General features: G+C 35.1%; 1 protein-coding gene across 3 annotated transcripts; it reads right to left on the reverse strand.

The window, feature by feature from the left end:
- Positions 1–1243: 1243 nt before the first annotated feature.
- LOC147072640 (G kinase-anchoring protein 1-like) lies at positions 1244–27504 on the reverse strand. 3 transcript variants are annotated; one of them, XM_085946135.1, is made up of 7 exons: positions 27411–27504; positions 23229–23395; positions 14901–15044; positions 11295–11478; positions 8705–9010; positions 6437–6591; positions 1244–4523 (listed from the first exon to the last, which is right to left on the reverse strand). In XM_085946135.1, exons 2-7 carry the CDS (start codon positions 23388–23390, stop codon positions 4497–4499), a joined length of 978 nt encoding a protein of 325 aa, XP_085802261.1. In that variant the 5' UTR covers positions 23391–23395; positions 27411–27504; the 3' UTR covers positions 1244–4496. The 3 variants fall into 3 exon arrangements, with proteins under 3 accessions (XP_085802261.1, XP_085802260.1, XP_085802262.1); XM_085946134.1 differs by having other exon boundaries at positions 11295–11496; XM_085946136.1 differs by lacking the exon at positions 14901–15044 and having other exon boundaries at positions 11295–11496.
- Positions 27505–27638: the final 134 nt, after the last annotated feature.

Below are 27638 nucleotides of genomic sequence, written 5' to 3' on the forward strand. Positions count from 1 at the left end.
GACTGAAACTCCAGTATCTACCTAATGTATTTCAATGGCGGCTCGCTGACGGCAAGACTGGAATCTCTCAGATTCAAAATGTCGATGACCGAAACCGATGAGACGCGGCATGCTAGTCTTGATCATGCTAGGCTAGAATTAAACTATACAAGCCAAGACGTCAAAAGTTAAAGATGGGCAAACCGATTTTTAATTTAAAATTTATGGCAGAAGTTGAGAAATACTCCTGCCCGTAAAGATATTCCGGAAAAAGCTTAGAATGAAGTAGGAAAGACAATGAGTTTAACAGTTTGAGGTTATGAGATTATTTGGCTTCAGTAGCGTTGTATGTGAGGCATCAGTCACTGGACAGTTTATGAGTTTCATCACCAACCAGTTCGTCAGATTTTAGTTTCTGCGTGAGCGGATGGCCTACATGTCTATGTTTTTCAAAAATCCCATCATAGAGCGTAATAATTGCAGAATTATTATAAATTAGTTTAGCCTTGGCTCTTGAGCTGGAAGAATAATTACCACTACATAATACTACATACAGAACGACGGAGCTAAAAAAGATATTTTTTTGGAATGAATGAGAAAAAATATTTGCACGAAGCAGGAATGTAAATATCTTAAATTTAACAATACAAAAGAAGTATATTAAGCAAGTAGAGAAATGAAATTAGACACTACATATATATAATGCAAGGTTTAGGATCACAAGGGGCCTAACTACCAAAATGCATGTTTTGAGTTAGCCCTGGTTTCGATAATGCCGTAATTATATTTATTGATGACACAAAGATCTATGTCGTGCATATATCCGTTTACAAGATATATTTAAGTGAAGTGTGCTTTATTTAACGAATTTCATAGTAGCAAAATCATTAATTGCGTTCATGTTATTGTAGATAGGCCCCTGTGATCCTAAAAGCCTGTAGACCACATATGTAAATACACTGCAGAATGATACTAATTACTATTCTGTAATTAGTGCGAACATGCTTTATATGTCCTTTATAGACTATGTTAAAATAATAAAAGACTGTAATGTCACGCCAAAGGGATGTAAAGTGAATTTGCAAGATCACCGGAGAGCCAAACCTTAAATTATAATTGTTTTGTATATATATTTTTCAGCCCATACAATATAATATAGGAGTTACGCCCTAGGGGGCGAAGGGGTCTGATATAATGTGATATGTGACAAAGGGGGTTTAGAGAATATGACGTTACATAACCAACAAAATATAATTTTTTTTTTGATTAAAAAGTTGCATGAGAACTACATACCACAGAGTAGAAGTTTGTATTAACAAATTTTGTTTTTTACGAGAAATGGATGTCAGTCACTTGCTCAACCTATCAGGTTCATACCCTGACAGACACAAATTGAAAAACAATATGTATATTTTTAAAAAATGTACATAGTACGTAACAAAACTACTTTGGAAATGTTATGTTACGGTGACTGGTATGTGGACCAATTAAAATATGATGTTACCTGAGCATTTAATAATAGGTTAGATTAGACATCAAACGAAGATATAGTATGGCTGAACAATAGATTCATTTTTATTATTATAACATTGTCCGTTTGGACTTCACAACGCATAAACGGATCCAAAAGAAGAGAATACATGATTGCTAATAAACCCTTTAATATAATATTTAAACAAGCAATAAAATAAATTCACATTCCCTTGAAAGAGTTTGAATTAATGACAGTAAAACCCCGCTAAAACAAACATGGTTTAATCGAAATTAGTAATGAATGAGGCGAGGCGCCTGGTTTCAAATCCCCCTAAAACGGTTTTTGAATAATTTTGAGTTAGTAATGTATTTAGATGGATATTTTTGTTACCTATATGGCCAAAGATTAAACTTTAAAAAACGGCAAAAACCATCATACATACGATCAAAAATTAGGGTAAATTTCAAAACCTGTTAAAATGGTTGGGTGTGCTTTTCAAACACCCCTAAAATGGATAAGCCAGAATACTCTTTCATAACATAAAGTTCACAGATTTAATAGATAAGTATGAGTATTTCTCATTTTTCTCAAAACTACCTAAAATCGGTTTCGGGGGTTTTGAAACTAGGCACTTCAAATACACTTTATATTTTGTAATTCAATTTCAAATTAGGACGACTTTTATATCAAACGTGAAATTCGTAATATCAAATATATTTTGTTCTCCGTAATCAATTTTGATTAATAAGGGGTTTACTTCATTTTTAGTGTCTATGCATACCAGTGGCAAAGGGTGGAGGTAGGCTCTTAAGATTCGATATAAACTTTGTTACCCATAGCTATTTGTTGAACTAAGAATACAATTTGTAGATGGTGATGATTAGTTTTTAAAATTCAATTAAACCCTGCCTAACCAAACCATAATGGTTTAGGTATGCTATGGGCGATCTGTCAAAAATAGAGCACACTTTATCAGTCATACTTTTGTTTTCATTGAATAAAGAATACATATTACAGATGGTGTTGGTTAGCTTTTTTTAAATTCATTAAGCTCTGCCTAATTAAACCATAAACGATAAATATTTTATAGATAAACAAATATTTTTTTGACTATTATCTACTATGGATTGGATTAGGCAGGGTTTAATTGAATTTTAACAACTAAAAATCACTATCTACACATTATAGTCTTAGTCCAATGAAAACAAATACGTATGACTGTCAAAGGTTAGTGTGCACTATTTATGTCGGATCTTAACAGCCTACTCCGCCCTTCGCCACTGATGCATAACGCAGTCCATTTAGTAGAAAGAGTGATGCATGCTTTGTTGGAAAATTTTATACATATTGTTAATAATTGACATATAAATATAACATTCACTTCTCGCCAAGAGATAAAATAGATCTAAAACATTTGGGTTCCCCTTTTTATAATAATACGTTACGCTTACATTCAATATCAATCAATGGAAGTGAGTTACTTGACAATATCGTTACAATCCAAATGAGATAAAATAATAAATATTGAAGAATAATATTCAGGAGAGTGCTATGAAATACCAGATTTATTGACCAGGATGCCATTTTGTATTTAATTCTGAAAGGTTGCCAAATAAAGAAATCCAAACTATCCTGAATGTCGATATTATTTTATGCAAACCTGCGACTCTCATTTTAGCAAGCCTTTAGATCTGTGGCGAAGACGATTAGTAAACGAAAAGTGTCAGAGTTATAATATGTAATAAATGGTAACGTCAAATAATGTAGGTATGGCAATTTTTTCGAGCTCAGTGACTCACTTTTTCAAAAAAAAATATATTTATTCATAATTAACTATTTCTTTTATTCAACGAATAAATCACAAGATTTAAGAATGTACTATTCTGATTATTGAACATACATAATTTTGAAAAACACTTTCCGAGAGAATATATTATAACCAATAGAAAAAATCTTTTTTGAAAAAAGTAAGCCACCCCGGCTGGGAATCGAACCCTGCATCTCCCGGGTTTACGCCCCGTCCGTCGCATTTACCAATATGCTACGCAGTGACATACTAATTGCGACAAATTTTAACTATTGGCCTTTTAAATACCCACTCATCAGCGCTCTTCGAAATCTGGCAATCAGTTTTTGTTTTTATTAATCAAAGTAGATACCTATTACTTCAATTACTAACCAACGTCGTGGATTTCTCCAATATTTTTTATGATGTAACTTACTTGAACTTGCTAATAATTTATAATTAACTATTTCTTTTATTCAACGAATAACAAGATTTAAGAATGTACCATTCTGCTTATTGAACACACATAATTTTTTTTTGCCAAAGTCGCTTGGGTATATACCCACTAGAAAAAATCATATATGAAAAACATATGGTGCTCGACAGGATTTGAATCCATATAGCCACCGCGCCAAATGTGCATTCGTCGAGCATCGTATTTTTTTCAAATATGATTTTTTCTAGTGGGTATATCTGAGTAATATCAATGAAATTGTAAAGTTCTGCGGAAGTACGTGGCAACGCAACGCACAGGACCGAGAGAAGTGGAATCAGCTTGGAGAGGCCTTCATCCAGCAGTGGATAGATTCAGGCTATATCTGAGGTGTTTTCAAATTATATATATTCAAAATATGGAATGTTACATTCTCAAAATCTTGTGAATTATTCTCATTGAATAAAACAAATGGTTTATTGATACATTAATATTAATTGGGTATGGTGTCCGCCTATTCTAAGCCAGATTTTTTTTTAAATCAAGGCTAACGCTAAAAATGAACCTTCACAACCGTTATAAGAGACAATATTGAAGCCATTATATTAGTGGAGGTTACGATAGGTTTTGGTGACAGTTTTGAACATTCAAAGTTAGCCTGTATATCCTGGATGATAAATGCGGTATTTCAAGTCAATAAATCTGTCATAATGCAGTGATAAAAAAACTTCTCAATGATAAATTTGTTTATTTTGGTCGTCTGCACCAAATGTTGTTTTGTTGTTTTCTTCATAGTGTGGGTATGGCACGTGAAAATGGAAGATCTACGATTCCCTCTCAATTTTCTTTTTCTGTAAACAAAACATGCATAATTGTATCTATCAAAATATATAATGGTCGCGAAGCAATTTGTGGGCAATCGCAGTTATTTTTTAACGATCCAAGGGGTCCAACCAAAGAAACATTCATTACATTTCAAATATGGATGAGTCTAATTTAATTAACCACAAAAGGCGAAGATATTGTTCAGTAGCTACGTGTTTTAATCATATGATTTAAAATTAAGGACAATACTGCCCAGCTAAGTAAAAAGACAGTGTTCCTGATTTTAGTGAAATTAAAACCCAAGTTTTAAACTACATTTTTTCTTAAAATTATACTAAGACCCCTTCCCCACCTAGGATGATGTCATATATGGACGCCTCCCCTTAAGTTTGGTACTGACTTGGCACAAATTTGCACACACGAACGCTGCGCGTGCAAATTTGCTCACATTAGTACAAGGTCAAACTTGCGTGCGCATACATTTTTGCGCGCACAAACAAAATCCGTAGCTTGTCAGTTTTTTCGATTTCATCAAAGAACTTGTGTGCTCGGTCTGGACATGTTCACTCCTGCATGTGTTTTGTATACAACTGGAGCGGGGTTTTACGCACACAAACAAGAAAGTTGCGTGTACAAAATTTTAATCCACACGAACGTTTGTAGAAAATGTTTTTGCGCACACAAACACTATCCGTGGCTTGTCAGTTTTTTCGTTTTCATCAAAGGACTTGTGTGCTCAGTCTGGACATGTTCACTCCTGCATGTGTTTTGTATACAACTGGAGCGGGGTTTTATGCACACAAACAAGAAAGTTGCGCGTACAAAATTTTAATCCACACAAACGTTCGTAGAAAATGCTAAAATCAGTACCGACCTTTATATACATATGTAATTTAATTTTCACCAAATACATATTGCTATGTAATGTATTAAATTTGCTAAAACTTTCTATTGGAATCAGTAATTGACTCATAATTAGGTTAAAAATTGTACTGTGATCTATATTTGCCATCCATATTCTAAGATACCATTATCTCTATAGAAAGGCCTATTCTTTATCATTCTTATTCAACAAACGCTGACATAATAAAAGAAAAATGAATTTAATATTTTTGATTCGATAGGTCTAGTCTAGTGTGCAGGCGATCTTCCCCTTCTTTGCAGGAGCGTCAGCGATCAGATCAGTTATGTCCGACGACCACTGCAACAATTATGACAGATAACACCTAACACCTTCCACTGTGGTAATGCAAAAGGGTCAATACCTTAGTGAAGGCAAGAAAAATAGAGGAGGAGATCTATGCCTTCAATGGATCCCATCGCACATGTGCATTGAGAGCAATGAAAGGGCAGATGATCTGGCAAAGGAAGCTGGGCATTCAGGGGTACCATATCAGTAGATACCAAAAAACCTGGACTGGAATGAGGCTATAAAGAAAATGTGCCAAAGTATGTGGATAGATTTTCACCATAGGGCATCATTAGAAAAGGGGAAATGGAGTAAGTCTATTCTACCATCACCACGAGAGGTGCCCTGGTTTGTGGACTCTTCTTTGACGAGGAATGAGCTTAAGTTAATACTGAGGCTAAGAACAGGGCACACCATGGGCAAAAGAATTGATGTCCTCATGGGAAGAAGCGAATCGCAGCTCTGCGATGAATGTCATATTTTAGAGGACATTGTACATATAGCACTGCAATGCCCTAAATATGAACTTCACAGAGTACAGCTGCGAATTGCGGATATCTATGAGAATGTCGACGAATTGAAGGGTGTCCTGGCGGTGGGTAAGACGGAAGAGCTAGGCAAAATTGTAAAGTTATTTAACAGAATAGGAGTGAGGACCTGATCGACGAATCCCCTTCGATCGAGAAGAGGCGATATGACAGCGAGTCGCAGTCAAAGCTTCGGTAAAATCACAAAAAAAAAAAAAAATACCTTAGTGTCCTTCTGTTTGGTGTCGGGTCTGACTGCAGACCCCCTGGACTTCTGCTGCTCCAGCTGGGCGTGGAGGGAGGCCACTTCCGCTGTCAGCTCCGCCTGCACCTCCCGGAGCCTCTCCACTTCCACTAGCACTTCCGCTTTGTCTTTCACTGTGTTCACAAATAACAGATATCATTTTACTATAAATGTTGAAGAAAAACCCTATTCTATAGAGACTTTAGCCAAAAAACAGAAAATCGGTTATTCCTCAATTACACTCATTATACCATCTATTTGCAAAATATCAAATTTAACTTCAAATTAGTTTTCAGCATCACAAAAGACGTGTGTCAACAGCTATAGGAAATTTTAAATTATGGTCGCCATCTTCTTTTATCGGTCAAAATTCAGGCTTCATCTTTTGGATAAGTAATATAAAATTATATATCGTCGTTAATTTTCTACAAATACGTATCTCAAAAAATACTACTTTTCAGGAGAGGCAAATAACAACTTTATTTTCTCAGTAATTAATTTAGAAATAAATTTTCTTCTATGAAATATCCATTTAGTATAGTTACAAATGAGGCGCCGAGCGCCAAAGGAGCTCAAGCACCATTTAACAAAAGTGCTACAAAATGGCCGACAAGTTTTCAGTGAATTTATTTTTTTAATTTTGAACTTGAATGTTGAAATGGACAATTATTTTCTAAGCAAAGCAAATTTAAAAAAATTAAAGTTTTATTTGCAATAATATTTAATGAAAAATATCTATTGGATTCCAAAAAAATTGTGTTTGAGCCTCTTTGGCATATAGAAAAATGAAAAAAGGTGGCACTTGATACTTTTTTTTGTTGCATAAGCTTCTGTGGCATTAACATTTTCGAACTCAAATAATGGCATTAATTTAAAAAAATAAATCATTTAAAAAAATGTTTTAATGTAAGGGTTTGGATAGCAATAAAAAAAATTTTGATATAAAAAAAAAAATTATGCCAAATAAACACTGAAAAAAATGGTCAAATTTGTTATGATTGTTACATGAGTTTGTTTGGCATAAAATTTGCCTTATAATATTAAATACGTTTTTGCCATTACAGAAATGATTTCAAAGCCTTTGGATTGTTTTTTTTGTAATAACCGTCTATATACCCAATATTATTAATAATACTAAATCAAATCGTTACTCCAAACTGGCCAAAATAAGAAAATCATTATTCAAATTTAACCTCATCATTTTTTCTCAAGGATTCGGGTGATTTTTTAAATACTTTTTTTAGTGTATATCAATCGTAATTGGATATAAAACAAGATGAAATTAGAAGTAAGAGTTATTTTCCTTCATGGAAGTAAAAGTTTAGTGGACAAAATTACTAAAATGACGTTAATAACCATATTTCAAAAGAATCTAAAATATTTTAAACAACAACGTAGGTATGTGAAAGTAAAACGGATAAAACTTGTTAAACTTAGCGCGATTTTCCTCGTTTACAGGTTTAACACACATCGAAACTATTTTTCTAATCCTTCTTGACCTCATTTTTAGTTTTTTTCACTGTTGAGAACGTATATTCAATAAGACAAATCTGACAGCTGTTTTGATCTCGCGCTCTCCATAGTATAATGGCGGATAAGCTTCTGTGGCGTGCCGACATAACGACCAAAACAATTATGCCACAGAAAATAAATCTCTTTTGTAAAATATCTATAATTATTTGAGCGATAAGACTTTGTGGCATGATACATATCGATTTATAGAAAAAACCTACATTCAAATGTCAAAAATCGTAAAGTTGGCGCTTGAGCTCCTTTGGCACTCGGCGCCTCAAATATTTTCATGTAAAAAATGTTTCTTCAATTTATCGCACTATACTTTCGACCGATCAGTCATATTGTCAAAGATACGAGAATGCGTTGCAACTTTACTGTGAATATTACTGCAGCAAACACGTATGTATATCTTGACTTATGAGAAAGTACTTAGTAAAATAATAAATAATAAAGTATAATCATCTGTCGGAGTTCAGTATTCTGAATACTTACAAACACGTAACTCAAGATATGAGTTTATAATATTTATAAAAGTCTTTTATTGTGATACGAGTTTTTGTTATTGCTTAATTCTATTATGTTATAAAGTACGTTTTGAGATACATGTTAGTGGAATAGGTGCGTATTAAAATTCCGAATTCATTACATCAAACAACTCATAACTGACAAAAATTGAGATAGGTGTTTGTAGAAAATTAGCGACGATATAAGAAATGACATAAGTATCCTTACTCTCTCCTTGTCCGATGATACTGCAGAGTTTTTTGTTTCTGGATTTGACTTTGAGCAGATCTGTTTTCAAGGTGTCCACCTCCGCTCTGAGCTCCTCGATCTCTTTGTCTTTGATCTCGAGGACGCTCTGCAGCTTGGAGCCTTTGATCTCGTCATTGGAAGGGGGTTCTCGGCCGGCTTTTTTCGACGGCGACCTCGTCTCGGTTCTGTTTAAATTTTCCTTAACTAGCTCATCGGTCGCGTCCCTCTTCACTCTGTCGAAGAACGTTCTACATTCTTGGAAAGATTCGTCTGGGTCCTCCGGTTCTATAATCGCAGGAAAGTAAACATATCAAAAAAAGTACCTAACATAATTACAGTTATTTCAGTACACCTACCTACTGATATTTAATATTAAACCAAAGGTAAGTTTACAAGATTTTTTTAAAAATCAGGTTCTTGTGAGATTATAACAATAGGTCACTATGAAGGCCACTATCTAATTGTCATGAAGTAAAATCGGCGATTTTTTATACATTTTTGCCAATCTACTGATATTTGAAAAATATATCTAAAGGTCAGTACTGACTTGAGCAAATTTGCGTGCACAAATGGTATACGCGTACGAACATTCGTGCGGATTAAAATTTTGTAACACACAACTTCTTTTTCGTGAGCGTAAAACCCCAATCCAGTTGTTTTAGTTGTTTGTGTATAAATCAGGTTCTTGTGAGATTATAACAATAGGTCACTATGAAGGCCACTAATCTAATTGTCATGAAGTAAAATCGGCGATTTTTTATACATTTTTGCCAATCTACTGATATTTGAAAAATATATCTAAAGGTCAGTACTGACTTGAGCAAATTTGCGTGCACAAATGGTATACGCGTACGAACATTCGTGCGGATTAAAATTTTGTAACACACAACTTCTTTTTCGTGAGCGTAAAACCCCAATCCAGTTGTTTTAGTTGTTTGTGTATATCCAGTGGTGTGAACAATGACGGAATGTAACGTGATAAGTGCAGCATATTTTAGTAATGCACATACAGTAGACTCTCGATTATCCGGGCTCATGGTAAAGAGAGGTGGCACAGATAAAAGAAAAACACGGATAATCTGTTGTTTTTTCTTTTTAAAATACATTATTATTATTATGCATTTTTAAAGACAATTATTTTTAACATGTTTAATACTCATTAGTCATTATTTATTAAGAAAATCTGTGACTTTGGTTTGTTTTCAGGAATCTTTAAATTATATTCTAATATCAGTTCTAGAGCTATTATATCGTTGTTTACACCGTATCGTGCATGGATAATCAGAAGTTTCAAAAAAGTTTATCGTCATTGTTCCATTCCAATGTTAATTAATATTATTTTAAGCGCACAGCTGACAGCCGTACACAGGAGTGAATACTGACTGTCCAGACTGAGCACACAAGTTCTTTGATGAAATCGAAAAAGCCTAATTAAGCCCAAGCAAAATTAGCTCTAGTCAGTACTGACCTTAACACTGGAAAATACTCTATGAGCACTTTTGCGTGCGTCCATGGACTCATTTGTGCATTATTTAAAAAAAAAAAAATATAATTGTTCGAATACTTTAAAACGATTAATAAATCTTTGAATTGAATCTTTGTGTTGGTTGATTAAATGTATCATCGATGTATGATTGAACAAGCAAAAAAACATCTCTCCCTAAAGTTTGGGACATACTATATATGAGGCGTCTAATTACAAAAAGCGACAAGTCCACAATTCAATATTTTCGGGAAACAACGTTTTTATGTTTCAAGCTTCAATTATTTGTTTTAACGTTAGATTATTTTTTCCGCTGTATTCTATGTCGAAATTAGAACCATATGGCAATTTGTTTCAGCCGATAAACTCTTAAATGTAATAAATATAGGTAAAATAAAACTTTCTCTTTTTTATTCTCACTCATTCTCATTATTCTCACTTTTTAATTTACTCCGCATAAGGCACATATTTCCGTGGCACTGTTATGAGTTTACAAGATGCTGCTGCATGGGAGACGCCCTTTTCAATATTGAACGTTCCTTTATTGGTTGAATTAAACACGCGCGAAATCATCCAAGCTTTAAATAATATGAAACACGGACTTGGCGCTTTTTGTAATAAATCGAAATTTAAAATATTTTTTTTCATGGGGTTATGTCGCGTTTTGGAATTTATAGATCAATACATATTATGTAAAATTATACAAAGGACACGTACGTATTTTTTTCTCGATTTTGACCAAATGTGGACTTATCGCTTTTTGGAATTAGACGCCTCATATATAGATTATTATGCTTTGGTTCAACTTATTTATGCAAATCATTATTTTCAACAATGAACATAATAAAATCTAAATACAGATCACGACTCACTGTTTAAGAATACAATCCACACCTAGAATCCTAACTATGAAAAATAGATGGAAAAAATCCAATTCAAAGATCCCACTAAGTTAATTGTCATTTTTTATTATATGTTTTTCAATATTATTTAAAACTTCATTAATACAAGCTTATCGGCTAGGGTTTGTTAGATCTTTTATAGTCTAATAAAGGCTTAATTAATATTAATAATAGAGGACATTACCTTCGTCAACGTTTGTGTCAACGTTATTCTCCGTTACTAATTCGTTAAACTGGCCTAGACTCATCGTTTTGTTCTTCTTCGATTTCTTATTTCCTTGCGCTTTCAGCTGTTCTTCGAGTTTTTTTGCGGTGTCTGATTCTTTCTTGGTGGATTTGTAAATTTTCTTCTTCTCTTCAAAGTCCAACTTGGAGAGAAGAATAGCCTGGTATGAAAAGGGGGTATATATATTCGCACAATAAAATAGACCATTTTCACCAAGTGTGCCGACAACATTGAAAAAGATGAAAGTCACATCGAAAATGGATGGTTTTCACAAATGATCGTCAACCATCAAATAGTAGATTTTCACTACGGAATAAAATAGTTATCACTTGTCAATAGATTGAAACATTCAAAAATGAATAAGTATATCGACGAAAAATACATATATAGTATGACAACATCTTTTCGGTTACGTGTTAAAACTATGAACTAACATGCTTCACCCATTTTTACCTGCAATTCCATTATATAGTAACAAGTTTCTCCCATTTAGTAGACAACAGCGCCTAGAAGTGTAGCCAAGAAGATGTTGTCGTACAATAGCTCTTAAATTAATTAAAAGAATATTTTAACATGAGTATACTTATTGTATTCAGATATAATATTATATTGTACGATACGTTCCAAAGACTACCGTGCAAAACAAAACCGTGTAAAAAAAGATAAGGTGCCCATACAAAAATGGTAGATAGGTTTCATTACTTAAAATCAACTCAAAATACGAAAATCTTGAACTCAAAAATAAATCGAATGTATTTATTAATTATACATAAAATATACACAGTTTTCGATTTAAATTAAATTTAGCATAGAGAAATATATTCATTCAGTGTCGCTCCTTGACAATAAACGTGCCATTTTACTGCTGTTTTTCGTTGGCTTAATGACACTGATGCCGAAGCACGCGGCTTTTCCTCTCGTATCGAACGCGAAGTGACTGACTAGTGGCGCCATGTATATACATATGTATGTATGACAACAGTGTCGTGCGGTCCATTGCAACACAATTTTTTTGTTAAATATGTACATACATACCTATTTTTATTCTTTTTAGCTTTTTTAAACCGTGTTAAAGTAAAAAAAAATCAGTGTAAATAAAAAATGGTCAGTAATTGTTTTAAACCGTGTTATTTCGAAACTGTGCAAAAAGAGGATCGGGTGAATATCAGTCGAAAAACAAACTCATTTAAAAACGAAATGATTAATTTGATGACAGGTTATAATTATTATATAGATAGAGCATAAATGGTATTTTGTATGTCTACAAAAATATTATATCATCAATTAATGTTAACTAGGCAAAAACGAATTTTTTCTCTAATATCACAATCAATCCAATGTCTGTACCGACTAGTCGGTTTGTTTAATGTTGTGGGCGGATTATATAAAAGTGCCATGTTAACTCCCGGCCCCTTCGCGACTAAAGGTCTTCGTTGCAGGTAATCCTGCAATAACTTTATTGGTATATATTTTAATGTTGTCAAGAAAGCGCGGGAATTTTGAAATAAATAAAATTAAACTCGGTCTGTTTAAGAGCCGGGCCACACCGGGCGACTCTGGTCTCGAGACCAGTCGCCGAGACCAGACCGATGTATGCAGTTATATGGACCATGCCACACCTGGTCGCCCAGTAGTCGCGCAAGCAATAAAGTCGGGCGATCAGTAAAGTCTCGTTTTTGCGCTCGGTCTGGTCTCCCGGTCTCTCTGGTCGGGCGATCGGTAGCGATGTATGAAAACATATAGCTATGTATTGAGCGCTGCCACACTGGGCGATCAGTCGCGGGCAGCCACGTCGCGGAGAGACGTATTTTTTGCATAACTTGTGTGTACATTCATTATTAATATTTAATGGCTGCCTCTCTGGTCGCCTGCAAGTCGCCCGAGAGACCACAGTCGCGCGACTGTCTCGAGACCAGAGTCGCCCAGTGTGGCCTAGCTCTAAGTGAAACAATTATTTAGTTTAACCGAAATAATGCATCAGAATTCCACAATGGTAAAAGTTGGCGAACCCTTTTACGTGCGCATGCCAAAATTTCCCAAATATTATTTTTCAACTGTCCAACGTGCCAAGCAGTTTTTCATGAGGTAAAAATTTTTAAAAAGATGGTTATAGGAATTCTATATGCTAAAAGTTTAAAAACTACAATTGAGTTCATAAGATGGCCGTCTAAACAGTCAAAACTATCTATCTCGTTCTAAAATTTATCACAGCCAAGAGGTGCTGTTAAGACATAGCACTTATTGTAACATTACAACTAAGTTATTGTAATTGTTACAATAAGTGCTAATACTTTGATACAAAAAATGAAAAACTACACTCGATAGCTGCCGATAGCGGTCTATATATCAGTCTTGTGTATAGAATAGATGTGCTGGTAGAGAAAGGGATTCGCAAATACGGCCCCAATATTAATAGAAATAATACCCCATTTACACCTGCATGGATTTACTGCTGACAGGACATATTATCGCAGCCATAAACATGTATTATCATGCAAGTTGCAAGATTGCATGCATGAATCAAAAAAGTTCAGAAGCTTCTAAATTTTCATGTGACGGTTGGGACTTGTTCTATATCTGCGCTTGCGCAGTAGAACAATAGTGGCGAACCTGTTGCTAAAAAAACTCATTTTGAGGTTAACCGATTTTCACGCCCTGTCAAATAGTACTATAAAATGACCCGTAAAAGTGCTGACTGTCTCTCCAATTTCATTATTCAAGAGTAAGCGAGACGTGATGTTGTCATTTTATACTCTGACAGGTCGTATTGAAAATCGGAGCTCAAAATGAGTAGTTCGTTTTTTTTCCGGCAAGTTCGCTACGATCGCTCTACTGCGCAGGCGCAGATCGAAAATAATCTTACCGTCGCATTGGAAATTCGGAATCTTCCAATCTTGTTTGATTTATGCACGCAATCTTGCCAACTGCAGGATAATACCTACATGTTTCCCCATACATTTTCTTACTGTGCACAGTACATCCATGCACGTGTAAACGGGGTATTAGACCAAGTTATCAATCGAGCTAACCTTCTACTAGCAGCAAGTATACTCCAAAACCTATAAAGAGTGGACGAGTTTGTATATCTGGGATCAACCATTCAGAAACAAGAAGAGTGCACAAAGAAAAATGCGATAACAAGCCTTACTATGCAAGGATAGGAGAATTTCAATTGCCACGAAAATGATGCTTGTGTAAACATTAGTGTTCTCTATATTTTTGTAGTGTTGAGTCAAGGACCCTGGTATCTATACAGCCACATCTTAAAAGCCATAACTCTCGGTGTTATCTCCTAGTTTAGTATCCATGTCCCCATGGGATAGAAAGGATTGTGAGGACATAACAGCAAACTACACACAGTCTCAGGTCTCGGTTGCTACGTAGGCGTTTCATTTTGAGAAAGGCAGGTGCTTCTGGGTAGCGGACGATAAGGCAAAGATCGCCCGAATGATGAATGACAACTGCTAAGAGTATGGCACGAGAATGAAGATTAAACTTTCAAAGAACTAATCTAATTTATAATGATTACCTTTGATCTGTTAGATAAAATATATTATGCTCAACCTGGCTTAAGTCGTCTTCATAACTTCCATCTACAAGCTGGTTATCTTTCTCCTTCCACGCCTCCCACTGCTCGGCACTCGGAGGAGGGTGCTTTTTCTTGCCTTGGGAGCCGCTGTGGGAAGAGGGTGCCGCTTTATTGGTTTGCTAAAATGAAACGTTTACTTATTACATACCACAATAATTATGAACAATTATTTGGCTACTAAATTCTCCGCCGTATATATGGACCGATCAGGGACGGCACCTATTCGAAGAGAAGATATAACGCTGAGCTCTACGGGCTGTACGAAGATTGCAGCGCAGTTCAATCAATTAAGATAACAATGCGATGGCTAGGTCATGTACACCGTATGAATGACAATGAACCGGCAAAGAGAGTGATGTCCTGCAATCCAATAGGGCGTAGAAGAAGAGGCAGGCCAAAGATTCGCTGGTTGGATGGAGCTGCCAGTGACTGCCGTATTCTGGGGGTACCGAATTGGAAAGCGGCCACACTGGATAGGGACAGGTGGAGGGAGCTGTTCGAGGAGGCCAAGACCCACACCGGGTTGTCGCGCCCCTGATGATGATGATGATTTGGCTACGACACGAATCAACAAAAAAATTAATGTAAAGAAAATCAACATTATGAGTAATGGTTCCTGCGCATTGTCCAACCGAAGGACGTCCCCCTGAGGCCAGGAGATCGAAGGAAGCCCATGGTCCCGACACGTGTGAGGACGGCGATGGGCTGAGAGCATATTTGTTGTGGTATTTGTTATATTATTTCATTACGTTACGGTCCACCGAACTAGCATTTTATTTGTATTCTAAATGGTCTGAATATTATACTACGTTAGCCGCCCGTAATTGATTTGATTAATTTACACCTTCTTTCCCTACTTCTCCCAATCCTTTCCTAATATGACAGTGGCGCCCAACGTGGGGCGCCAAATGTCATAAATCCTACCCACCTTCTCCTTATCCCTTCTCTTATATGACAACATCTATTCTACACACAAGACTGCTATCAACCGCTATCAAGGGTAGTTTTTCATATTTTTGTATCTTAATATTAGCACTAACAGTAAAACTTCGTTAATACGAATTCCACGGGACCGAAAATCGAAAAAAAATTCGAATTACGAAATATGATATGTTTGGTGAAAAATAATAAAATTTTGAAACTTTTTTTTTGATTTTCATTAATTTTGTTTACGATCATAGATGTGCCCATGAAATTTCCGATTCCGTGAGTGTTAATGGGTCATAAAATGTCAGGATTATTTATATTACCTTCTTAAAATAAGTAATTTGTTTTAAGAAAAATCTGTCACAATTTTCAATGACTGGCTCATGAAATAGTGTACTTTGTTAGGATGTATTGAATATTTTTGTATATCAGGACAGTCAAATCATTTCAAATTACGAAATTTGAATTAAAGGTATGGTTTTATATGAAAATAATGTTCAAGGGACTTTTTTTTGCGAGAATTTCGAATTATCCGTGTTCTTATTAACGAGGTTTTACTGTATTATGACAATTACAATAAGTTAGTTGTAATTGTAAATGCTATGTTTTAACGGCACATGTCTTGGGTGTGCTAAATTTTAGAGCGAGATAGACAGTTTTGACTGTTTAGACAACGGATCGTCAACCTGGTCCGTAAGGCTTCCATGGTGGGCGGTGGGCAGTTTTTACTTTTACCCCAAAATCTTTGGAAATTTTGCTTCACAATTTTTGTTTTTCGGCATAGCTTCACCCATGGACTAAACACATTGTGATCGGATTGACTTTTTTCATTGCTGCATTTAGAAAGTAACACGTGCCTAATTGCAAATTCTTAGAATTTCGTCCTGGGAACCGAACGCAGGCTGAAATAATTGCTTTATCTTTGCAAAAAAAGGTAAGATAATGCTCACAAATGTGCAGCTGTTTTGTGCGAGGACAATGATGAGCAATTTTGACTCTCTAACGTTGGCTCTCTAAAGGTGCATGCCTATCTCGCTTTGTAGCATTATATGACAGTATCATGCAGTTTTTAGAGGAAAATCACGAGGGAGATATCTACCAACTGAAAACAGTTAAGCATGATGCTTTTTATTTGGCAGATATTTGCAAATGATTTAATGAAATTAACCTGCAGCTTCAAGGTGCCACTAAAACACTTATTAGTTGTAAAATGCTGTGTCCTTATTTATCGGAAAACTTGATCTTCTCCATCGTAAGCTTCTGAAGAAAGAATTTTATCAATTTCCCGAATTGTTATCTATAAATGAAGATATAACACCAGAAGAAATCGAAAGGTTTAGTTGCCATATCAGCGAACTTACAATTGATATGAAAATAAGATTCAAAGACATTTTAAATTTAAAGACATATAATTGGATGATAAATCCTTTCACCATAAATTTGGAAGAGCTCGATATAATTTACTGATGAACTGAAATATGACGAGGAGAGCAAAAATATTTTCAATATTTCTGGAAGCCAAAAACTTTGGCAAAATAAAAAAATGCCTAGTTTGTGTAAAAAAATGTGGGAAACAATGAAAGATATTTTAATACTCTTTCCCACATCTTATCTTGTTGAATCAGATTTCAGTGTGGAGAATAACACCATGACAAAACAAAGACTCTTTCCCACATCTTATCTTGTTGAATCAGATTTCAGTGTGGAGAATAACACCATGACAAAACAAAGAAATCGTCTGAAAATCACTGAAAGAGGAGACCTTCGTTTGCTTTTAACAAAAATTGAACCAGACATAAAATATTTAGTCACACAGCATCAGGCTCAAGGTTCTCATTAGTTATTGAATTTGATTTTTAAAATTTCTTGTTTTTTTCAATATATGTTATTAGCATGAAAACGTTTCAAATTCCAAATCAGTAATCTAACCAAAAATATCGAAACACCCCCAACTAAAGGTTGAAAAGCCCTGCCTTAGAAAAAAATATTACAAATAACATTTCGTAAACGATCTTTGCAAAGAGCGAGCCCCGGGTACAAAGTCCTACCTACCGGTTAGCGGCCGGTCAAGCAACCCAAAAAGCACCCCGAGTACCTAACGGGACTTTGTGAGAACCGACAATACGCTGGCAGTGCGTTATAACTAATTGTGCCCGCTATTCACTGGGAAGACATAATAAGATTGTATATTCATTGATAAAAATGGATAGTGTTTATTAGAGGTGGGAAAACTGGTCAATTTTGTAGACTAAGTATACTTACTACCAGTATAACCCTTACAGACCCTGCACTCACTCTTGTGAGGGTCACTTTAGTATGGAATAAATAATTATTTTGGTAGTGTATGTGGTTTGGCCCTGGCTCACATGAAAGTGAGTGTAGTTGGCAGAGTGAAAACAGTCATCCTTAATTCTACACGTGCGTCGGTTGGCGACACTGGAACATTGCAAAGTGACATTTTGACAGCACTGTGTAAGGAGCATTCTGTGTGAGTACTTTATTGATTCTATTACCAAAAAATTGTTCCCAATGATATTTTTGGGATGAATAATGTAATAAACATATCCTGCAACATATTTAACTAGTTTTTGAAGTCATAACTATTAATTTATTATGTTTTTGACATGTTCAATCTTGTGACTCACGTTTGTGAGTGCCAGGTCTCAACAGTCACTAAATTACCAATTTTCATCTTTTTACTCATTGGGAATTTCATATTATTTGAAGATTAAAGAACTTAATTATATTGATTTATGTTGTTATACATGTTGTTTATATTTATTATATTTATTTTAGATTTCAAAATGGAAAATATTGAAGCTGATAAATAATTTAATAGGAAATGGAGATAATTCCGATGTTGAGTAAAAAGACGATGATGAGAATGATTTTGATTACATTCCGCCAACTATCGACAAAGATGACTCATCAGATTCGAATTTTGACACCGATGGTAATTTGTGGAACTCAGATGTAGCACCACAACCATCCACTACAACCATAGGTTTTATTCTTGTACATCAATTTTATTAGTAATTTCTAACTAATTAATATTGTATTTAATATATATTGTTATAATTGTTCATTGTGCCCCATATTAAAAATAAAAAAATGTCTCAAAATCGTAAAAAACAGTTCTTTACATTTTACATTTCAACTTTCCATTCCTATTATTGTAGTGTTTGAGACCCGACCATCACAAATGTGAGGGTCGCTTTTTCTAAATAACGAAGAAAGTAAAAAAAAAAAAAAAATATTTTTGATTTTTTCAAACTCATTTTAGATATGTTTTAAAGAGAAAACCGTTAAAAGTATTCAATTTTAGGCTTGGGTCTGTAAGGGATAAAAAATACTTGTTATCGAAACTTGTTCCAAAATACTTACTAGTAGGTATTTGGAATACTATATAGAGCGTTTGGCATGCGTATGCGACATAAGTCTCATACTCAACTGGGACTAAAACCAACTCCATATTAGTATTTGCAATATCGGTTTCAATAGAATCGCTAAAAATATACTGAGCTCTGCTCCGCTTTTCGAAATTTCCCATTTATTATAATATTTTAAACACATTTAAAATTAATGAGTTGTTTTCTGTTAGGTTATAATATAATATTCTTGTTAACAAAAATGAATAACAGTAACTTTTTTAAATATTTTAAACATGTTTTCAGTGGTCATAACAAGCCTGTGCATCATCTTACCACTGTGCTGCGACACAAAATTTATGACGTATTGTTCATACATTCGAATGCAATAGACTAATAAATTAAAATATACCTATATTCAAGTGCTATCTCGCTCGCGCGCATTTAATGTCAATAGTGTTGAAAGTCTACCAACTGGCGAGCGACTCGCGATGATATCAACAGAAGTTTTTTGGAACAAGTTTATTGGGCCACACATACTGAGTATGGATAGTTTCATCCGAGACTTGAGTACACAAACTGGTGACAGTATTTCCAACTCACCTCTAGTGTTTATCCATAATTTAGCATTCAACAAGGAGACAGCATTATAATGATATTTTCTTACAAAATCTACAGATTGCTCAGGCTTAGGCCTTAAAGATACCTTTAATCCTTCATGTTTGTCATTCAAACAGCACGTGGGCTCCTAATGCCATTACAAAAATGAGACATTGACAGTAATGATAATGCAAGAACGAGAGGCAAGATTCTTGAGACTATTCAGGCAAAGCTCCAAAAAAATAAACCAAATTCTTGATGTTCGACCATTATATTCCACGTGGGCCCTTAGGCAAAAGAGGAACTATCAGACATTTAAATACCAAACATCGCAATATAATATGTCTAGTAAGTCCTGAACAAAAACAAACCATAAGTGTCAGTGAGAAGAAAGCTTTCGGCACGCAAATAATCTCCGCAATATGTGTTAGAGTGAGATAGAATACATATGAATAAAGGCGATAGGTTTTAGAACGTGAAGCCATTAAATATCAGTTACGTGTACAGTGGAACCCCGATCTACAGATCTCGCATAAATCGTTTACCCGCACGGATCGTCATTTTTGAAAGTCCCGCCAAACACCCATAGGAACAATGTTAAATAATCCCACATTAACCGTTCCCCGATTTACCGTTCTCCTCGATCTATCATCTAAATTTTATGGTCCCGTCACAAGTACTATCCCAATGGATCGTATTTGTTGAATAATTTTCATTTCGCTTTCGTAGAATTATTTATGATTACAGACTATTACAGACCTATAAGTCGCGTTGCTTTGTTTGCACAGGTCGGTCGACGCTCAGGCTTGCCTCACATCTCTTATCACGAAGTTTTATAAGTCGCAACTAAAATGCCCCCCATGAAGAAAACTAGAACTCTAGCTGAAGTCTGAAAATAATTCAAGACGTCGAAAAAATCCAGGAGAAAAACGAGTTTTTTAAAAAAAAAACTTATAAAGTTTCCCGCATTTATCGTATTTTTTCTAGGGTCCCTTGAAAATTGAAGAATCGGGGTTTCACTGTACACCAAACACGAAATTTGCATCAAATGCAAGTACAATGTTTTCGCTAGTGTGGTTGCTTTGCGAATTTTCCAGACAGGTCTGTGGAGTCATTAACTATCAAGTTACAAGATTCAAATTACACTCTCTTAATGAAATAAAAGGTTACCTAACATTTAATTCAATGTTTTTTCACTTAAAAGAGACAAGTTAAAACTTGCTAAATGTGTTGGGATCACACAAAAATTACTATAGACAAGACAAGACACACTCAGACAGGCATCGAGAGACAGAAAGCTATGCAATTGACGCTAATCATATTCGCCTTCCCTATTTGCTGCACACTAGACAAAATCGCATCTGCATATGTACAATGTTAAATTGTTCCACTACATATAATGAACATTTTGGCAGGAATTACCACATTGGTTTCCCTCAGACAGTAGCACGTAGCAGTACTCGTTGAATTGGACCCAATATTGAGGAAAATTAAAAGGAAGAAACGTTTGCAAACATGGGATCCCAATAAATTCATCCATAATTTATTTTCAAAGGGTGTACGATGGAATTAAAGAACGGACAATGTAGCCCTCTTGTCACATCTAAGCCGAAGCAACGATGTTAAACCTGGCTCGGCTAAATATTCCATGCCTTGAGCGAGGTTATCTAAACCTATGAGGCGTTAATCGACAGGCCGCACATACACACAAAAAGAGTTATCTCGTCGAGCTTCAAATTCAAATTACTAGCCACTGTCGATTGATTTGCATAATCTAAAAAATTAAACACACAGTGACATTTGTTTAAATAATTATGAAATACTAAACCACAAATTTTCGACATTACAGCAATTGTAGTATGAGCTTCGCTCTACATCCAACGTGTGTAGTTAAAAATCTGCGGCCAGTCAGATACTGCCATAGTATTATCGTGCGGCATAGAAAAGGGTCTCAACCTGACCGCCCTTTTTCACAAGCCTGGAATCTCAGTAAATTCAATCATAATTTCGGGGTCAATTTTTATAAGACGTTTGCAAAAATACTGTAACTTATAAAAAGAAAACAATGGCTAAGGAAGCTGACAAGAGTATGCGATGTGATAGAGGTCGTTAAACAGATGAAATGGTAATGAGCTGAACATATCGCTCAGCAAGTGGACAACTGCTTGACAAATGCTGTCATACAGTGGTACCCAAGGGGCACTAAACGGCCCTAAAACCTGCTGGATAGACAAAGAACTAGAGACCGAAAAGAGTGGAGGGAGATAGCAGGAAGGCCTTCATCGAGCAGTCGATCGACCCCGGTTTATGATGATGACGATTATACATGATTAGAATCATAAGACCAATACTAATTATAGATGTTACTACATTCGAACTAGGTTATTATGAGGAAGATGGGACCGACTGAATTTGCTCGTTATAAGCATTACTCGTTATATTGTTATATAACATTTTTCACGCCACGTTCTATTTAACCATAGAACATAAAAAATCTGAAAACCATCGTAAAAATCCCCGAAACAAGCATGGCATTCATAAACTACAAATAAAAGAAGTTGTTTATTGTAATGAAGTGCTATGCCAGCGGGCGCTGACACTTAACTAGTGTCATAAACATAATCCGATCCCGGCAGCATCGGTCTAGTTAACTGCCCGGTAGGATTTTATTGCTTAGGGTCAAAAATGTTGTTTTTTAACGATTGACACAACAGTTTTGCTCGGTATACTCGAGAAGTAGCTCGTCATAAAAGTGAATAAATGTATGGAGAAAATCATAAACTAAAATGTCAACGAATGTTTCCCCATTACATCCGAGATCTCGCTCTTTCCGTGATTGTAATAACCAAGTTCGACTGTAGTTTCTTGTGATGTAATTTCAATACTTATGGGCGGAAAAATATATAGATAGGAATAAACTATTTGTGGCAAATCAAGTAGAGGTAGAGTCCGACAAGTTTAACGTGAGGCTCCGCTGCATAGTTGCCACCAGGGAACTCAGAAATAATGGGAACTGAAAACCCAACGGGTAAGGCGATAGCAGGTAACCGTCTCGAGTAAGGAAGAATCCGGGTTAAACTTACACACGTGTCAAGAATACGTTGTACGTCTAATACTGAAAACTGCTCTCGGTTTATGCATTTACGCTCATTTAATGTTGGTGTATTACACACACTATTGCATGTGCATAATGCGTGCTTCGTTTTTGTAGGACACTCACACATTCAAAAACCCGCTTCAACATGCGGCGTATTGAATATAGCCAATCGGTATTCTATTTATTATCTGTTCTGTGGTTGCCACGTTGCCTCACATTAAACATGTCGGTTTCTAAACATTAAATTCAACATATCTATTTGTTAAGTTGCATCTTCTTCTCAGATAAATATGTGATATAAAAAGGATTACCTTATTTTTAGAAGTAGCTTTAGTTTTCTTGTCGTCATTCTTCTTTACGTTCTTGGTTTGGTCATTTTTCTTATCTTTGCTGGTCTCCTTTACCTTGGAGGTAACGAAATCGTCCTCCACAATCTTGAGGGAAGCAAATCGTGACGGTACAACACAAGCCATTTTATCTGCAACAGAAATACACACATTAGGTACATTTAAAAATTACAACTAAGTACTTATTTGAAAATTACAGGCGGACCGCGACTTACGAACGTTCGACTTTCGCACAATTCGCTATTTCGCACATTTCAAAAAAAAACGTTTTTTTAAAACGTCGCGCTGGCCGTGGGGTTAAGACATAATAAGATTTATAAACAAGTGAGAAACAGAAAAACTGCAGTGTTGATAGGTACGAACAAAGAGAAATCAAGGACTTATAAACTTCGCACGACGTTCTGATTGCGGTGAATCTTTTTCTTCAATCGGACGTTCGTATGATACAAACAGGTCTACTACTATATTATGTTCAATTTTGAAAAATAAAATAAAAATTAAAGAATACGTTCAAAATTGTGGAAATATATCTTTAAAGGTTGTTTCCAAAAGACACGGCATAGTTATGGATGAAATGGAAAAATATTTGTCATCATGGATCGACGACCAACATCAAAAAGATGTCCCTCTAAATATTTCAATTATTCAAGCGAAGGCTCTTAGTTTGCACAGAGATTGGAAGGCTAGATTAAAAGAAGATTCTAACACAATTTTCAAGCAAGTAACGGTTGGTTTATATTAAATTCACTGGAGAATCGGCTGATTTTCGCGGAGAATTTATTTCCTCATTATCCAAAATTATTGAAGATGGAGAATATTCCTCTAGCCAAATATTTAATGTAGATGACACAGGTTTATTTTGGAAAAAATGCCTAGTCGTACATTCTTATCTAAGGAAGAATCAGTTGCCCCTGGGCATAAACCTTCTAAAAACCGATTGACATTGCTTCTTGGTGGAAACTTGGCTGGTGATTTAAAATTGATGCCAATGTTAATTTATCAACCAGAAAATACCAGGGCATTGAAAGGGAAGGATAAAGAATTGTATCCAGTAATCAAATAAAGATAAAAAAAAAACCTGGGTTTACTGCGTTAATATTAAAAGATTGGTTCACTTTACATTTCGTGCCAGCAGTTAAGCAATATTGTAAAGTTAATAATTTACCACTTAAAATAAGAAAAAGAATAGTGGCAAACAGTTAACTCTTGATAACTTTTTAAGGGAAACATCCGCAAACCCCACTTAAACATGTCTCTTAAACATCTTATATTTACTTGATAAATACATATTTCAAAATACACACAATTTAATTTTTTTTTACTTCCCTCTACTTTCGAACATTCAACATTCGCACACCTTTTCAGGAACCAATTATGTGCGAAAGTCGAGGTCCTCCTGTACAACCATTTAAAATTTTGGTAATAGTGCCGCAGATGACCGCATGACTTTTTATAACTTTTAGCGCCCGTACACATGTATGGATTTACTGCTGACAGTAAGTATTATCGCGGCCATAATAATAAAATGTACGTGTAAACATGTATTATCATGCAGTTGGCAAGATTGCATGCATGAATCAAAAAAAAATTGAAAGCTTCTCGATTACTCACTATCAGCAGTAAATCCATGCACGTGTAAAATGGGTATTACTTTTTAGACTAAACCAAACCCAACCTAACCTACCTAATCTACCCCAACCTAATCAAACCTAACTTAATCTTAGTGTGTGATAATGATGCATCGAAATGTATGAAATATCAAACTTTAAATTAACAATTATTATTGGATCGAAAAGTCTCTGCACCGACAGAAAAAGGTATTTAATATAATTGTCTACATGGGATAAACTGTTTCCGCCAAAAAAAAATGATAAATGGTTATGCGATCATCTGCGGCACTATTACCATATACCCCGTTTACACTTGCATGGATTTACTGCTGACAGTAAGTATTATCGCGGCCATAACAGAAAAATGTATGGGTAAACATGTATTATCCTGCAGTTGGAAGATTGCATGCATGAATCAGAAAAGTTTGGAAGCTTCTGAATTTTCATGCGACAGGATTTCGATTCGCGCCTGCGCAGTAAAACGATAGTGGCGAACCTGCCAGCATAAAAAACGAACTACGAATGAATTTTTAGGTTGACCGATTTTCATTACCTACCTGTCAAATGGTATGAAATAGTACCATAAAATGACAACATCGTGTCTCGCTTACTCTTGAAGAATGAGATTGGAGAGACTTGTCACGATAGTTTAAAATATTCACTATTGCTGCCAGTAAATCCATGCACGTGTACAGGCGCTATTATATTGGATTCTGCAAGTCCGAAGACGTATGTGACGCCACAAGGACAGGGCATGACCCAGAAGATACCAACTATTCCAATACCTGCCGTCCCCCATCCTATCACCTGAACCTCCCTTAGACGACCTTATTCACACAACATTAAATTTCTATCTGTACCACACTGCATTTATATTAATTTGATTCACATTGTGCACCTATACACGTGCATGGAATTACTGTCGGCAATCGTTCTTATTTTAAACTATCAAGACAATAACTGTTTACATGTAAAAGTGCTGACTGTCTATCCAATCTCATTCTTTAAGAGTAAGCGAGACGCGAGGTTGTCATTTTATATTACTATCTGACAGGTCGTACTGAAAATCGGTTAAGCTCAAAACGAGTAGTTCGTTATTTTACAGGCATGTTCGCCTCTATCGCTCTACTGCGCAGGCGCAGATCAAAAATAATCTTACTTGCGTGTTGAATTTGGAACCTTCCAAACTTGTTTGATTTATGTACACAATCTTGCCAACTGCAGGATAATACATGTTTCCCCATACATTTTCTTACTATGCACATTACCTATATCCATGCACGTGTAAACGGGGTGTAAGTATAGGTTTTTTTTTTTTTACCTACATACATATTTTTTTCATGGCAAGTCATGAACCATTGCCCACTGAAGAAGGAAGCCGATACATTACACGACTGGTCCTACTTTTCGCCCCTCTTTTTAGTGGTTATGTGTTATTAATAATTGGAAGTGACGATCAAAGTAAATTTCTTCTGTGTATAATAATATCATAATACACTAGGACATTTGTCAATGTGACACTCGATTCTAAACGACAATAATTAATAACTTATTTATACTCTTCAGTCATTATACAATACCAAACTCTGCTTGCAAGTACGTTATCAATAAATCGTATGGCAGTGGACCATTCGTTGCTTGCGCAAAAAGTTATGCTCAGGCTTTATTAATCTAAAGATGGCGGTGCATGAATGCATTAAAAATACAATTTGTAATGTTTACTTTGTGAAAATTAAACAAATATGATTAATAATTTTCAGTTATATCATTTTAATTGAACTATTGACATGCTACCAACGAAAAAAAGCTACATTCAGTCACTTTGTACACATTTCTTAAAATACAACCATAGATAATAAATACATACATAATAATAGCCTATTTCGTAGCCATGCGTTTTGTTGCCTATAATTGAACAGGTATAATCTAATAGTAGGTACCCTAAATATTATTTGGGACTAATGAATTCAATATAATGTAGATATTTAGAAATATTATTATATATCGCCGCCATGTCAAACACATAGTTTCTAGAAAATTCTAAGGTCAGGAACAGTAAAATAAAACACGAGAAAAATGCCGCCATCCAGCAAAGTAGAAGGTACCTACTGACATGTGCATGGCTTTATTAATGAGTATACGTTGAATGACGTTTCATAACAAATGCATCGTAAAAAGATTATACGTGATTAAAACGAAATAATGACGATTAAAGGGTTTATTTTATTTTTATTTCCATCCGAGACCTAGAGAGCCATAATGGATTTTTGTAAGCGAGCTCGAGGTTCGGCGGGGTTTAGAGAGAATAACCGAACGAGTGGTATTTATTATTAAAACACAAACGCCGGTAAAAATATTCACGTCACAATCAGTAGGTAGATTAGATAGGTACTCAAAATCGTGCTGGCAAAAATATTGTGTTTGTCAAATTGGGTGAATAAGCTAAACGATTTCAGACGACAGAGAAATTTTCAATGAAAAAGAATCTATTCAAAGAGGTGTCAATAAAATTAGAATAATACGCCTGACTACTTACTCTGTGTTTTAAGTCAAGTTTCAGAATTAATCGAATATAAGTATCGGAGGTCTCGCAAAACTGAGAGAATCTGTTGAATTGACAAATAATAAACAATCACAAAACAGGCGTTAAAGTTGCCACACCTAAGAAATTTCGTACTAAAGAATTATACTGATTACTGCTACGTTCAAACTATTCTGTCGCTAATAAATTAGTGTAAATCTCAATGAGATCAAATCTCTTTGG

Source organism: Rhyacophila brunnea, unplaced genomic scaffold, assembly GCF_057557595.1.
Source record: "Rhyacophila brunnea isolate RB1 unplaced genomic scaffold, BYU_Rbru_1.0 scaffold_19, whole genome shotgun sequence".
NCBI classification, from domain to species: Eukaryota; Metazoa; Arthropoda; class Insecta; order Trichoptera; family Rhyacophilidae; genus Rhyacophila; species Rhyacophila brunnea.